Source organism: Vigna umbellata, unplaced genomic scaffold (genome assembly GCF_029865625.1).
Source record: "Vigna umbellata cultivar VRB3 unplaced genomic scaffold, Vumbellata_1.0 scaffold_705, whole genome shotgun sequence".
Lineage (NCBI taxonomy): Eukaryota > Viridiplantae > Streptophyta > Magnoliopsida > Fabales > Fabaceae > Vigna > Vigna umbellata.
The window spans coordinates 1-16,318 of NW_028274472.1; the positions used below are offsets into that span (position 1 = coordinate 1).

The window sequence follows — 16,318 nt, forward strand, 5'->3', positions numbered from 1 at the left end:
AAACAGGTGAGATGTTTCAAGTGCCAAAAGATGGGACATATCAAGAAGTATTGTCCAGAGAAAGGCAAAACCGTTCGGCCATAGGAAACTGCTGATATGGCAGAGGCTTCTGAAGGATATGAATCTGCTGGTGTTCTGGTGGCTTCGTCTGAAGATTCTCAAAGGAGATGGGTCATGGATTTTGGCTGCAGCTATCACATGTTCCTGGTAAAGGAGTTCTTGAGAGTCTAGATCAGAAGGAGCATGGAAATGTGCTGCTGGGAAATAACAAGGCTTGCCGAGTGCAAGGAGTAGGGTCGGTAAGGCTGAAGATGTTTGATAACCGAGAGATGGTATTGTAGGACATGAGGTATGTGCCTGAACTGAAGAGAAATTTAATATCAATAAGTTCCTTTGATCTTGGAGGTTACACCACAAAAGTCGAAGATGGAGTGATGAGGGTGTGTTCTGGAGATCCTATGGTTGTCAAAGGCAGAAGGAAGAATGACTTGTACATTCTTGAGGGATCCACAGTCATTGGTCATGTCTCGGTAGCAAGTTGGAAGATTGAGAATACCGCTCGACTTTGGCACCTAAGGATGAGTCATATCAGTGAGAAGGGTCTTGAAGAATTGGAGAAGCAAGGCTTACTTCTGGGAGAAAAACTGCAGAAGATGGATTTCTGTGATCATTGCGTCTTAGGGAAATCACACAGGATACCGTTCGGTCAAGAGAAGCACTTAACCGAACGACCATTTGAGTACGCTCATGCTGACTTGTGGGGGCCTGCAAGAACTCAGACTCATGGTGGAGGAGCGTATTTCCTGAGCATCATTAATGATTTTTCAAGAAGAGTGTGGATTTACTTTCTGAAGAATAAATCTGAAACTTTTCAGAGATTTAAGGAGTGGCATACACAGACCGAGAACAAATTGTGGTGTAGGCTGAAATGTCTGAGAACTGAAAATAGTCTGGAGTTCGTTTCAGAGGAATTTAATGAGTTCTGCAAGGTTAAAGGGATCAGGAGGCACAAGATTGTAGTGGGAACTCCTCAACAGAATGGTCTGGCTGAAAGGATGAACAAAATAATTATGGAGAGGGTTCGGTGCATGCTGCTTGGATCAGGGCTGTCAAAGGCTTTGTTGCCAATACAGCTGTATACCTGATTAACAGAAGTCCTTCTTCGGCTCTCAATCACAAAATACCAATGGAAGTTTGGAGTGGACGACCGACTGATTACTCAAACTTGAGGGTGTTCGGTTCTTTGGCATTTTCTCATGTCAAAGGGGATAAGCTGGAGGCCCGAGCGGTAAAGAGTGTATTCCTTGGATATGCTGAAGGAGTTAAGGGATACAGGCTATGGAGGTTAAATACTAAACCGTCCAAGCTGATCATTAGTAGGGATGTCGTTTTTGACGAAACGAGAATGACAATGCATGCTGAAAATCCTAGATGCGAGAAGAAGACGCTCGTTGAGGTGGAGCATACTACTAATGGAGTCGTTCGGTCATTGACTGAGGAAGACCGAACGGGTGAAGTGCAAGACGAAACTGTTCGGTCATTAGATGAGAACTGAACGGGTGAAGGGCAAAACCAGTCTATCACAGATCTTGGTGATGATACAAATGGTATATCTGGTGATGTGAGTCACTCAAGAGGTGCTGGTGATGAATTGAGGAATTATCATCTTGTCCGTGATAGGGAAAGGAGGATCTCTAAGCCAACCAAACGGTTTGGAGAGGCAGATTTAATTTGCTACGCCTTGAATGTTACTGAAGATCTTGAAAGCTCGGGTGAACCGAGAAGTTACAAGGAGGCTCTTCATAGTAGCGATCGATATCTTTGGCAGGGTGCTATGAAGGAAGAGCTGGAGGCATTGAGGAAGAATAACACCTGGAGATTGGTGGATCTGCCAAAGGGTAAGAAGGTTGTAGGTTCAAAATGGATGTTCAAGAAAAATGAAGCTATACCAGGGGTGAGAAAGCAAGGTACAAAGCAAGGCTTGTTGCCAAAGGCTTTACTCAGATTGAGGGTGTAGATTATCATGAGATTTTGGCTCCTGTTGTGAAGCACTGTTCGGTCAGAGTTTTAATGGCGATAATTACTCACCGCAATTTGCATCTAGAACAGTTGGATGTGAGGATTGCGTTTCTGCTTGGAGACTTGGAGGAAACCATTTATATGAAGCAGCCGGATGGATTTACTTTGGATGAAAGGGTGTGTCTGTTGCAGAAGTCTCTGTATGGCTTGAAGCAAAGTATAAGGCAGTGGTACAGGAAATTTGATGATTTCCTGATAAAGCTAAACTTCAAGCAGTGCAATTATGATGACTGCGTGTATACTCTGAACCGTAACAGTGAGGTACTTTATCTTCTTCTATATGTGGATGATATTCTGATTGCCAGCCATGACAGAAGCATGATTCATGAGATGAAAGCAAAGTTGGGTGGTGCTTTCGAGATGAAGGAGCTAGGGAAAGCAAGGCAAATATTGGGCTTTGACATAAAGAGAGATAAACTAGGTGGAAACTTGTTTTTATCTCAAAAGACTTATTTAAAGAAGGTGATTTCAAGGTATCAGATGACTGAATCCAAATATGCTAGCACACTGATCGGTCAACACTAGAAACTCACCAAAGAACAGTGCCCGAAGACCGAGGATGAAAGGAGGAAGATGGAATATGTTCCGTTTTCAAATGGGATTGGGAGCATCATGTATGGCATGGTCTGCACAAGACTTGACCTGGCGCATGGGGTAAGTGTTCTCAGTCGGTTTATGGTTGATCTTGGACAAATTCACTGGGAAGCATTGAAGTGGATGCTTAGATACATACGGGGGTCTCTTGATACTGGATTACTTTTCCAGAATAACTTTCAAGGTGGAGGTTATATTGAAGGTCTTGTTGATTCAGATTTTGCCGAGTGCATGGACACAAGGAAATCCCGTTCGGGATATGCGTTTACACTATTTGGTACTGATGTAAGCTGGAGGTCTACATTGCAATCGGTTGTTGCCCTATCAACCACTGAAGCTGAATACTGTGCGCTCGCTGAAGGGGTAAAGGAGGCACTGTGGTTAAAAGGCTTAATTCGGGAATTTGGTATTGATCAAACGACCGTCCGGGTTCATTGTGACAGTCAGAGCACCATACATTTGGTCAACCATCAGATCTACCATTCTAGAACAAAGCATATTGACGTCAAGCTGCATTTTGTGAGGAGCATTGTGGAATCCGGTAATGTCCAAATCTGCAAAATTGCATATGAAGACAACCTTGCAAATATGCTGACTAAGCCGCTTGCTAAAGAGAAGTTTCTGAAGTTGTTGTCTATGATTGGTTTTTTACCGTTCAGTTTGTAATTGTATACCGTTTGGTTTTTTGTTCTTTCTTGTAATAGTTGAGTCTAGGTGGAGATTTGTTGGTTAGACTCTTCTATTATTCTTTGGCCGATCGGTTTCATGTTGATAAGCGTTTGACTTGTTCTGGTCCTTTGTGACCGAACGTTCTCTTGTGATCGTTCGGTCTTGTAGATTCGTACTTGGTTCGTACGTTCGTTCGGTGATGAGAGGGTCGCACCTCACACAAAAATTGATTGCAAAATTAATGCAGTATAAACTAGGAAGTGACTCCTAGGTCGTCTCTCAAGGACCAAATGTGGTTCGAGTCTCTGATCAAACACGTAGTGGGGGGTTTTGAAAGTGTTTGCGAATGCAAATGACGAAATTAAAAATGAGAATTCAACACAACTAAATACAATTGAAAACATTAAAGTGAGTATTAAAATTAAATAAAGAAAAAATAAAAAAAATAAAAAAAAACAATTGCAAAGCATTAAATCACGTGCAGCAAGAATGAAAATTCAATGAACATTTTCATGAACCAATTGAATATGAACTTTTAGCTTAACATTAAATGCATTTTATCACGAAAATCAATGAATTAAAAATACGTAAGCAATAAAGTGATTTAAATAAACATGTTGCTTCTTGAATGCATATGTAGAATATAATTTATACTTATTGAATTCAAACGTGAACGTGAAGAAGATGAGAATGAAATGAGCTAGCTGCTTCAACCTAAATCCACTTTAATATATTAGATATGAAAATAAAATTTGACTCAAGCGTGAAAAAGTAAAAACCGAACACCTCTTCCTTGCTCAAAATCACGGACAACACTCTGTTTCTTCATTCATTCTTGGACACCGTGCACACCAACTCTGGACCATCCATTTGTTCTCCGTGTGCTTCCAAAAAATCCTAGACTCTTCTCCTCTAAACGTAATAAGCCTTGCTCCATCCATTCTCCGTGACACGCTGGATGCTACGTGCTCCAGGTCTCCACTCTCAATCTCCGTGTGCACTACATTTCTCTCGGTGGTTCTCCCTCTCTTTCTACTGTGGCGGCCGCTGGAACTTCCTAATATCCAACAAAACCAGCCCTAGGCCGAGACACCTCAACCTGCTGGAGCTCTCTCCTGTAAATGCTTCAACGCTGCTGCCTCCTCTTTGCTCATGGGTCGTGTGCTGCTGGACGTAGCACCCTTCCTCTCCATGCACACCAAAATGAAGGCCCCTTGGACGCGTGACCAATCTGCTCCTGCTGGACCGTGGAGCTTGCTGGACCGAGGGCTTCATTCCATCCAGCACCCCCTGGGCCGTGACCGAGTGAAGAGTTGAATGGTGCAGGCGGTCACACCACTTCCAGCTCAACGTGGAATCTGCAGCTGCTCCTACCTTGCTGGACTCTCGGCGTGGGCGTGTGCTTTCTTTCTTCCAGCACCCCTCAAGTTTGCTTCTTGGACGTGTGTGCCTTCCATGTGCTTGATGAAGATAGATGGGCGTGGACCAGCCCACTCCGTGACAAGCTGCTGCCAAGCTGGACCAGAATTTCAGTTGCACCTCCAAAAAGTAAATCCACACCTCTCACTTTTTAGTTTAAACAAAATTGATGTCACATTTTCTTTTGACCTCCAAAATGTCCCAAATATTATCCAAAAATTTTCCTACAATTAATAATGAAAATAATTAGCTCAAATAATTCAAATTAATTAAAATAAGAATTTTTGGTCAAATTAAGCACAATTAGCAAAACGGAAAAATACCGGACATTTAAGCACAATTCCCTGATTAAATTCGGTACAATAAGCTAAGTGAAATTGAGAAAATATTGACTCATCATTCGGCCTTCGATCGATTTTTTCTTAAACGACCGTTCAGTCTTTGTTGTTTGTTTTTCAGTAGCTTGGAATGACTATATATATTGTAGCCTGTCTTTGCATTTAAGGAATTAATTCAATATCGAAATATTCAGATCATTTTTCTCTCTGTGTTTTCTCTTCTTTCTTCTCTGAGTTTTTCTGTTTCTCCGTTTCACGAACTCAACATATTATTTTTTCTTCGAATTTTACATGATCACCTCTAAAATAGCTGAACTAGTCAGTCAAACAACTATACCATAGTCAGAAACCTCTTGGCCGAGTTTTAGAAAATACAAATCGAGGTCCAGAACAATCCAAACAGAAAAACATCCCAGTTAGCCGAACTCTCCGTCAACCCTGCCAAGAAACATACAATCCAAACAGAAACATCCTTAGCCTAACTCTAGGTCAACTCTGCAAGGTTACGTAGCTTAGACAGCCCAACCCAACCATGCAGCTCGGACATCTCAACCCGTCCATGCAGCTCGGACAGCTCGGCCACAACCAGAAACACAGAATCACAACGCAAACAGCTATACATACAACATGATTTTCAAACGTTATTAGCAACAAAACATGCATAAGTACATACCAACAAAACATCCATATTAAAACACAACAATCTACACCAAATAGGCAAAACAAACACACACTAGACCCTGCACACCAAACCTTAACGCTCCACCTCTGGTTTGGTCATTCCTTATGATCACAATATGATTCACAAACACCATATCAGTATGTACACTTAATAATTGGCTCAAGTCTAATCCTACCACCTTATAGTCACTGTACAAACTAACCGTGTTCACAACTACGCAGAATCTCATTTAACGTAGAACTCTTAAAACCACTAAGACAACACTGATAAACCTCGAAACACACCACACCCTATATAGTTTCAATGTTGCAGGTTCTGAACTTAAAACTAAACAATTTCCAACCATCAAAATTCACGGCACCATCATGTTTCAACTTCAAACATTTAATCATAAACCTAAACATTATAAAAACTAGTCCACACAACACATAAACATCACGTCCAATACCAAACTCAAAAATCTTGCACCAAACAGCTTAAAACAACAAGCATTCTTAACCCAAAAACAACATGTATAACCACTGTTTTATAAAGACTGCACTACCAGCAACATATTTCAATTAATCAACACTTCAAACAAAATATAACCATTGATTTTTCACCCGAACAACAAGCAATTTAATCTCAACTATACCAATTATCACAACTATTTTACTGCACAACAAATTCATAATTTCCTAAACTTGAAGTTTGATCACATACCTAATTGTTTTGTTGTTTGAAGCCAATGTTCTCTACTGGATTTGTCTTTTCCATCCTGTTTACCTTGAGTCTCCGTTTCCACCTCTTTGGTTGTCAATACATGTGTCACTTCCTTCGATTTAGTTGTCTTCCAACATTCATAATATATATATATATATATATATATATATATATTATGAAAATAATACTGGTTTCTTAATTAACAAAACAACCTCTTTCAAAAATTTATTTTCAATTATCAAAAATTTGATCATGTAGTAAATACATAATATATTTTCTGATTATACAATACTGATTCTTGGGCTGTCATATATGACACCTCTTGTGATGGCATCTTGGGCAAGTTATACCTTACATTATTCTATTAACTGGTTTCTTAATTAACAAAACAACCTCTTTCTTTTTGTTTATTGTTTATTACTTGCCGCCCTTTACTTCAATCAACGTCATGCCTGACGCTATTGAATACCTGCATTCTTGTGCAGGATTTTGTTTCTAGAAACTCTACTGTTTTAACAATAAGCATTGAAATAGAAAAAGACCTATAATAATTTATTAAATTAAGAACAAAGTTTCAATTAGACTTACCAATACTCTTTGGTCTACGTTTCAACCATGATTCTACTTTATTCTCTCGTGGTCGAAAAGGGCCACCCAAAACGCTAAAATAACTTAAGTTCTTATTTCGTATTAATAATTATATAGTTTTTATTATTAGGTGGCATTGAAGAGGGACAATTAAGATTCGTTTTTCTACTAAAACATTTAGTTTTGTATTCAACAAAGTTTATCCATTTTGTATTATTTCACTTTCCATTCAAAATTAATCATTCAATAATTTCAATTAATTAATTTATGCGTTCCATCTAAAATGCTCTAATGAACCATTATATTATATACACATAAGTTTATGACATAGAAGAATGTGAGTTTGTATAGTTTCAAATGGTGAGTTTGGTTTCGGTCTAAAACTTCAGGACTCTTTTTTGCTTTCTCTTCGAAACCATAAACAACTTATTTTCTATTTAAATAATATAAATAAAACTTAATTACACCATTTAAAACTATAATAACTTCATAATATACAATTTTATATAATTAAATTCTAGAAATTTAATTTAAAAAATAAAATTATTGATTGATTTATATAATTTAAATAATTATATAAAATTATATCACCTAAGAGTTGTTTAGTTAGTGATATTTGCTAACTTTTGGGGACTCCAACTACACTAATTTGAAATATGAGATTGAGAGGAAGGTATATGATGAGCGGGTAATGATAATTTGTCCTTTTTTGTATTTTTTAAAAAATTGTTAGGTTGTTAGATTCAACATACTACTTTTCTCTTTTGAAAAGAGCTAAGTTTTAGAGTATTTTCTACATATACTATCCGAATAGCTCAAAACAATCAAAACACACAAAATAGAATATAGGAGTGATCCAAAGATCAAACATCAAGGAGTTAAGAATGTATGACCGGTCTGTAGAAATAATAATATAGAATGCAACTAATAGAAAGATTTAATAACAAATTATAATAATTACATGTGTTTAGATAAATTTTTCATATAATTTTTTTCAGTTGATAAAAACTAATAAAACGAAATTAATATTTCTAAAGTTGAAATTAGTTATAATTTAATTTGTAGAAGCTCCTCAATTTTTATAGATAAATTGATTTTAATTTAAAAAGATTTTTTTTTCTTATTTTAGTTTTCTTCTAGTTATTTCAGAAAAAAATGTTCAAATATACCTTCCACTTTCCTACAAGCATACCATAGGTTTAATTTTTTTTATAGGGTGCATACAAGGGAAGCAAGAAAGTTCTTTTGCATAAAAGCACGATGCAATGAAACCTACACGCTATATTTGTGTTTGTAGGGCGTGTGGCAGGCATATTATTTACGTGATAAATTGTTTAATATTACTATTGCGACCACCACCAAATAATTTGTACTTGGCTTAATCATCGACCCTGAAAACAATATGCTAATGCTAGATCATGTGTTGCGTTACACATACACGATGAGACCTAATCATTTTACGTTGCACCTCTTTCAACGAACGAAAAATATTAATGAGAATGATGATATTTTTTTGTGAATTCTAGCATACCTGCTATTGAAGGTTAATAAGCTATCATCCGGTTTTATACAACATTGTTGAAAGTTTTTAAAAATTGCTTGCTTACGTGTAATATATATATATATATATATATATATATATATATATATATATATATATATATATATATATATATATATTCTTTATTTGCTATGTAAGTTTGAGCCACTGTTATGTGAGTTGCTCTTACAATTTGAGTTGAATGCTAACTTGTCATCACATAGACATAAATAATATATTAATTATAAATAAAGACTTTTTTTAAGACTTCAAGCCAAAATTTCAGTTTTACCTTGATCACAACCAAAAAATATATAATATATAAGAAAAAATATACAAGTCTTTTTTTTTAATTTTAAGTTAAAAATTGTATGAATTTTTTATTGAAATTTGAATAAACTTTTATTATTATTTAAATTTTCGATTTAATCCTTTTTCTAAAAATTCATCACTAAAAAAGTAAAAGAATAAAGAAAACATGATAAACTAATCCAATTTCTTTGTGTGAACATAATGCAAAACTTTATTCTCGGATAAACTAAAATACAAAATCCATCAATATGTCCATATCACAGTTATTTATAAAAATTAACAGTTGTTATTTCAGGTATAGCATGGTTAGGGATCATGAAAGACAAAGATTTACTTTTGTTTATATTTTCTTTTTGGAAATTGGCCAGTCTTTAGCGGATTTCTTTATATATATGTTTCTAATTATTATTTTGTATTATATTCAATAAAATTTATTTATTTATTTAATAATTTTTGTAAGAAAATTAAAAAAATATATGATTTTTTTTTTGTGAAAATTAATATTAAAATCATCAAATAATAATTTATTAAATAATTAACAGAAATAAACAAATGACAAAATGAATATTTGATTTTGTTTTGCTTTTAAATAATAAATTAAATTAGTATTAATTTAGATAATAAATAAAATAATATAATGTAAATGAAAATTAATTAGTCTTGTCTAATTTTATAATATAAATTGTTATCAGTAATGACCATTGATATACAAATTTAATAAATTAAACTCAAAAGGAAAAAATATTATAATTTAATTAATTATTAAAAATATAAATAATTATTTTTAAAAATATAATATATTTTCATACTCTGAACATTATTAATTACAGTTTATGAAAATTACGGTTTTATGCAGGGACTAAATTGCAAATTTCCTGTCATTACTGGTTTTATCCTGTCATTAATTTTATTCGTTCATATATTTAACTAATATATCTAATGGTTTAATATGTTGATCACCGGTGGATCCATAAATTAGTATCCACGGTAGAATCCATGGACATTTTTAACCCATCATTGCCTGTTTGTTCCCCAATAACAAAGTAAAGCGTAATTTGTGACCCAAAAGAAAAAAAGTAAAATGCAATATGCATGATTATGCCCTTTCATGTGGATGACAATAACACCGAACATGGACATAAGGACATGCAAAAGAAAACAACATCATATCCACACGCAAACAATCTTTATTTCTTCCTTCATTTCCTCGCATGATCTTGTTCAAGTGTCAAAAGTCACAAAAAGGGAATAAAAATATAACGAAAAAACTAAGGCCAAACAAAAAATTATTTACTTGAGGAATACGCAGTCACATACGCAAACATGGATGGAAAACCGTGTGAATCAAGACACGCCATAAAACAAAATCTAGTTATATATCTGAATAAGTGGAAATGTGAAAACTAAACAAAGCGTCATATCAAAGAAGATTTTTTTTCAAAAAAAAATATCAACGTAGGTTTAAAAGAAAATTATTGAAATTTAATTTTGATTTAGTTGATAAAGATAAAGACAATCAAACATAATTCTAAAAATATAGACATTTTTTATTTTTATGAACTCTAATTTTAAGTTATATTTTAACATAAATTTTCATATCATATAAATGACGAATAAAAGAAATAAACTTATATAGTAAAATATTATCTTTATATAAATAGAAATTAGCATTTTAACAAAAGTCTACTAACATTGTGCTATTGTCTCATCTTCATCGTGTACACGCTGACCTTCTTCATATTCATTCCATATTAAAGATTTTTACTAGTCCGTATACAACACTAAAATTTATTACTCCTTTCCTAATGTACTAATTTTTCTTTTTCCTTCTATATTTGCTCCCACAGAAAGGTTTAAACATTAAATTAATACGTTTTAAATGAAAGTAGTTTATTATTTTTTTCAAATGTTAATAATAAATTATAATTAAAAATTACAATCACAATACATTTTTGGTATGGTGACAGTAGTTACGGTTGCATCATTCCTGACGTATTTTAAAAATATAAACCTTGTATTCTTGAAATGATTATTATAATACCTTGTGAGCTTCCTGGACTTCTCCAAGTTGATTTCCATGTTCCTTTTCCATCCTATAAATACACAAAGTCCACGGCTATTCTGCAATCGTTCTCAATCTGCACGAAAAGCCAGAGATCAGAAAAACAAGTCCAAAAAGCAACGCTTTTGAGTTGTGCTCCAAATTGAAAAAAAAATAAAATGCAGAAAGAACAAGAAAAAGAGTATTTAGATTCGATGACGTGTCCAAGCTTCAACTACTACACCACCGTTCAACTCGCTGTCGTCGATAATCAAGTCGGACAAGATCACATCAGGACTCTAAACGACGACGCGAGTTTCGAGTTTGCGGCGTTTCGAGATGAAGCCTGTTTCGACGACGCGTTTTTCCCCATTTTCAACCACAAGATTCCAAGTACGCAAGGGAGCAGCATCGCCGGCGGACGCGATTCCGGCGCGGCAGTCCTCCGGTTCCCTATCACAGGAGCCGATCTTCACCGGAGCGAGCACGATCTGTTACAGGTTCCGCTGTCGGATTCGTCGTCTTCGTCGGAGGCGGATGAATTGGAGGGAGTCCCGGCAGCTACTTACTGCATGTGGACGCCGAATTCGCCGAGAAAATGCAAGAAGAGCAATTCGACAGGGTCGTCGTCAAAGAAGTGGAAGCTTTTTGATTTGCTTCGCCGGAGCAATAGCGAGGGGAAGGAGTCGTATCTGTTCCTGACGGCGGAGAAGAAAAGGATGAACGAGCGGTGGAGCATAGAGGTCGCTGAAAGACCGAAAGGCAATGGTTTCGCTGAGAAGAAAAAAGCGGCGGTGACAGCGCACGAGGCTTTATATGTTAAGAACAGAGAATTGAGAATGATTAATAAGAAGAAGTCCTTTTTGCCGTATAAGCCTAACTTGGTCGGGTTCTGCACAAGACGTTTTGGCAAAACATTCCCTTCATTCTGAAGACTATGTTCGATGAATATCTATTTTCAATTTTTCTTTCCAGTAAGGAAAAAAAGGATTGGAGAAGTTAGATTAGATTAAGTTTGGTCTTTCTTTTTGGCATTTTTATTTTACTAATCATGATTCATGTAAATAAGGGTGAAATGAATCAAATGAATGATTTATTATTAAACGATCTTTGTTGAAGAAGCGGCGGAGGGTGAAGTGTCTGTTGAGTTCAAATACGGGTCTTCGCCACCAAGCTGGGCCAAGAAAGCGAATACTTTTTATTTTTGTTCAAAGAAAAGGGTGGGTAGAGAAATCATCATTGATAACAAGAAAAGGCAAAACTGAAGGAATCGTCTACTTTGAAATGAAAGGAATAATCGATCACGGAGTTTATTGACACAAAAATTGTAGGACCGAGAGTCATTATAAAAGTATCCTCTTCAAAATTATTGGAAGGTCAAACTGCAGTTTATTTTTATTTTTTTTCTTAAGTGCTCTATGTTTAGAAATGTATGATCATAGTATTGCGGCATCTCTCTCTTAGACCTAGGGTTTATGCTTGAATTTTATATACGTATAAGTAGAACGTACTTGATTTTCTGTAGCGTGTACAGGGGTATCTAGCATCCAAAGTATTTTTCTTAGGAAAATACTTTATTTCTTTCTGAAGTTTCATTCTAGAATTTTTTAATGAGAAAAAAAGTCATTCAATTGTTTTAATTTTGCTACAGAAATTAATTTAATTTGATAAATTGTTTGTTTTTAGTTTAATGAACTCAAGTGGTTCGGTGAGACTCATCATTTTAATTCAAAATTTATATTTTACAGATGTTCTCTCTACATCTTCACGTACTCTTCCTGTACCTCCAACTTTGCCATATTATTCTTTTGACTGTCTGCAATTCTATATAGAAATCTAAAAAGAAATTAGAAGAATTGACTAATCACATTCTTTTTCAAAAATTAAAAAGCCAACCCTACACCCCAAAGCTCATACTTTGTGCGCCTCCTTCAAAATCAAAAAGGGCTCTCTTTGTCTCTCTTGCGTCCTTCTTCAAGTCTCCCTTTGTTTCTGTTTGTGTATTTCCCTTCCTCTCTCGGTGTAGCTTTTCCACTTTGTGTCTCGGTGCATTATTTTTTCACGGGCTCGTGAGCAAGGGCAACCACATTTCTAACTACGCTACAATCATAACTGGCATTTGAAATTTGATGGACCCTTAATCGGCGTTTGAACTGCAGTTAAGGATTGGCGGCGTTCGAATGTCGGTTAAAGTTCAACCGTACTTTGAAGTACGATGACCCTTAATCGACATTTGAACGTCGACAACCTCTTAAGCGCATTTCGAACGTCGGTTAAGGATGTTCCACTATTCTAACCTCAAATACGTTTGAAAGTTGCTTCGATGAAAAATTAAGACCCGATTACTACTCAACCATCGGAGACCACTAGCACAAGACCACATCAAGACACCGAGACTACAAACACGAGGGACCACAGATCTCCAAACAACAAACCAACATGAGAAACAAAGAAGAAGCACAATGAATGAATGAGCGAGGTGGTGGTGGGATGCAGGTGTGCACAAAATTTGTTGAGTTTCATTTAATGCAAGGAGTATTATGAAAAACTTGAAGGTGCAAGAACCCTGGAAGTAAAAAGAGAATTACTCTTTACTTATCATGTGCAATATCATACTATCTACAATAAGCATCAAATGGTCCACAATATTCACCAACATTGTCAGTACGAATGCGCTTCAGCTTCTTGCCTGACTGCCTCTCAACCAAAGCATGGAATTCTTTAAACTTGTCCAACACTTGGTCCTTTCTCTATAAAGCATAAACCCAAAGCTTCCTAGAACAATCATCAATAATAGTAACAAAGTAAATTGCACCACTAAAATATTTTACCTTCAATGAGCCACAAGCATCAGAATGCACCAATTCAAACAACTCTGACTTCCTGGAAGGAGGATGCTTCTTGAATGATACTCTGGTTTGTTTACCAGCCATGTAGTGAGAATATTTCTCCAACTCTACACTCTTCAATCCTGAGAGAACATCCTTTTTAACTAAGTAGTTAAGTCCTTTTTCACTAAGTAGTTAAGTCTTTTTTCACTGATATGCCCAAGCCTTCTATGCCGCAAAGATGACTCCATATACATGGCATTCATACTATCTTTAGCAACTAAAGCTTTTGTCCAGTAAAGCTTAGAGTTTTTCTCCCCTTTAGCCACAATCAAGTTACCTTAGGTGAGCTTCCACTTTCCAGAACCAAAGTGGTTATCAAATCCACCATCATCAAGTACCTGCACATAAATCAAGTTAAAGCGAACATTTGGAGCATGTTTAACTCCTCTAAGCAACAACTGCATCCCCATGTTGGTTTGCAAGTGAACATCACCAACACCAATAACCTTAGACACTCCATCATTACCCATCTTCAATATTCCAAAATCACCATGTGTATAAGATGTGTAGAACTCCTTCCTGGATGTAACATGCAGTGTAGCATCACTATCAATTATCCACATGCTCTCATCAGATACAAGATTAATAACGTCATAATCACAAAGGCAAACAAGGTCACCACATGTAGTAGTAGTAACACGATCACCATCATCGATATCTTTTTCTCTTTGCTTACCCTTTTTGTCTTTGCTCTCTTTCTTAAAAAAATAGTTCTTCTTTATATGCCCTGTTTTGTGACAATAATGACACTCAACATTCTTGTACCGAGACCAGAACTTGCTCCTACTTTTATCTCTACCACTATTTTGTTCTTTCTTCTAGTTTCTCCCCCTATTCTTTGTAATAAGCACTTTTGAATGAGATGAAGTACCCTGTGTATTCCTTCTCATCTCCTCATTAAGAGCACCACTCTTTGCCATTTGCAAAGAAATATCACCATTAGGGGTAGCACTTATCATGGAAACCTAAAATGTCTTCCATGAATTCGATAAAGAGTTTAATAGGAATAAGCCCAATAGATCATCATCAAATTTTATAACCACTCTTGCTAATTGATCATAGCGTCCTTGAAATTCACTCAAGTGATTTAAAACAGGAGTTCCTTCCTTGTACTTCAACTCCACAAAATTTTTCAGCGAGTACAATTTATTAGTCCCTGACTTAGAGGCAAACAAGGGCTCAAGCTTATCCCATAGGCTTCTCGCATGTGTCTCATTAGCAACAAAATTATAAATATTATGATCAACAAACTGTCTGATAAATCCACATACCTGTTGATGTTCAAAATCTCATTCTTCATATGACTTGGATTTCGGCTTATTGGAAGCAAAAACAGGAAGATGCAATTTTTTCACAAATAGCAAGTCCTTCATCTCGCCTTTCCATAGGTGATAATTTTCTTCATCCAAAGGAATCAATTTTGTATGTGCCTCCATCATTCACGCAAACTAAACAGTCCCTTAACCAAAGAGCTCTGATGCCACTCTGATGGGGAAAGGGTCAAAAAATATAACAACTTAGAAAAAGTAATAATGCAGTGGAAATTCATCCCTCTTCTTGCGAGAATCTGTGAGGAGCATCAAACAAATAGAACAAAAATATAATCTAAAGCACAAAGAGACACCAACAATTTTTAACGTGGAAAACCCCTCAATGCAAGGGTAAAAACCACTAGTCGTCCAGACCAAAGAAAAATCTACTATGATCAATAATAGGATACAAAAGAGTCTCCAATAATAACACCAAGTGATGTGATCAATAAGCCAATTTAAATAAGCACAAATGCTTACAAATGAGAATAAAGAAGATGAAAATTCTCCAAAATAGGACTGCTGGTGCGAGAACTGATTCTCCCAATATAGATCTTCGATTGATAATCCGAACGGTCAGAATGAAGAACCATATGTTTGGAACCTATTGTCAAAATATCAGCTCGATCCAACGGTGAACACCTTCACAACGACAAAAACACCAATGCAGGTTTAGGGTTATGCGGGAATGACTTTCTCTCTTTCTTTTTCTCTCACTTGACTTTTGCCTCTCTTCAAATGACTCTAATGTGCCCTACTAATCTGACCCATCTCAATTTAACCTATTGAGACCTAATGATCCACATTATTTGGGCCTATTCTCCACATAGGAAGGGAGCTCAATAACCCAACACTAAGTAAGTGATCTTTTTCAAAGAAGTCTATATAAAGGAGTTTGCATGAAGAAAAGAGAAGAACTTTCACTATCAAGAATATTTATACGCTCTCTACTATCTCCAATTAAAATTCTTAAGACTTTTCTTGAAAATATCTTTTTACAAGTTTTCAAAAGTTCTTTGTATTGATTTTATACCCTCTCTAAGAGAGTTATCTTCTATCTTGTAAGATTTTAAAAATACATTTGTTGTATTAGATTCATAAGTGAATTTAAATACTTATAAAGTTTAACTTAACAAAGTTAAACATTTAAGAC

General features: G+C 35.6%; 1 protein-coding gene and 1 long non-coding RNA gene across 2 annotated transcripts; one reads left to right on the top strand and one right to left on the bottom strand.

Annotated features, from left to right (window-relative positions):
• Positions 1 to 4,050: 4,050 nt before the first annotated feature.
• LOC148190619 (uncharacterized) lies at positions 4,051 to 6,594 on the bottom strand. Its single transcript, XR_015783160.1, has 2 exons — positions 6,484 to 6,594; positions 4,051 to 4,985 (listed from the first exon to the last, which is right to left on the bottom strand). It is a non-coding gene; the product is annotated as an uncharacterized LOC148190619 (long non-coding RNA).
• Positions 6,595 to 10,704: 4,110 nt separating this feature from the next.
• Positions 10,705 to 12,068, top strand: LOC124835997 (uncharacterized). The gene has a single exon (XM_088102741.1). The coding sequence runs from the start codon at positions 11,144 to 11,146 to the stop codon at positions 11,894 to 11,896; it is 753 nt and encodes a 250-aa protein (XP_087958867.1). The 5' UTR covers positions 10,705 to 11,143; the 3' UTR covers positions 11,897 to 12,068.
• The last annotated feature ends 4,250 nt before the right edge of the window (positions 12,069 to 16,318 follow it).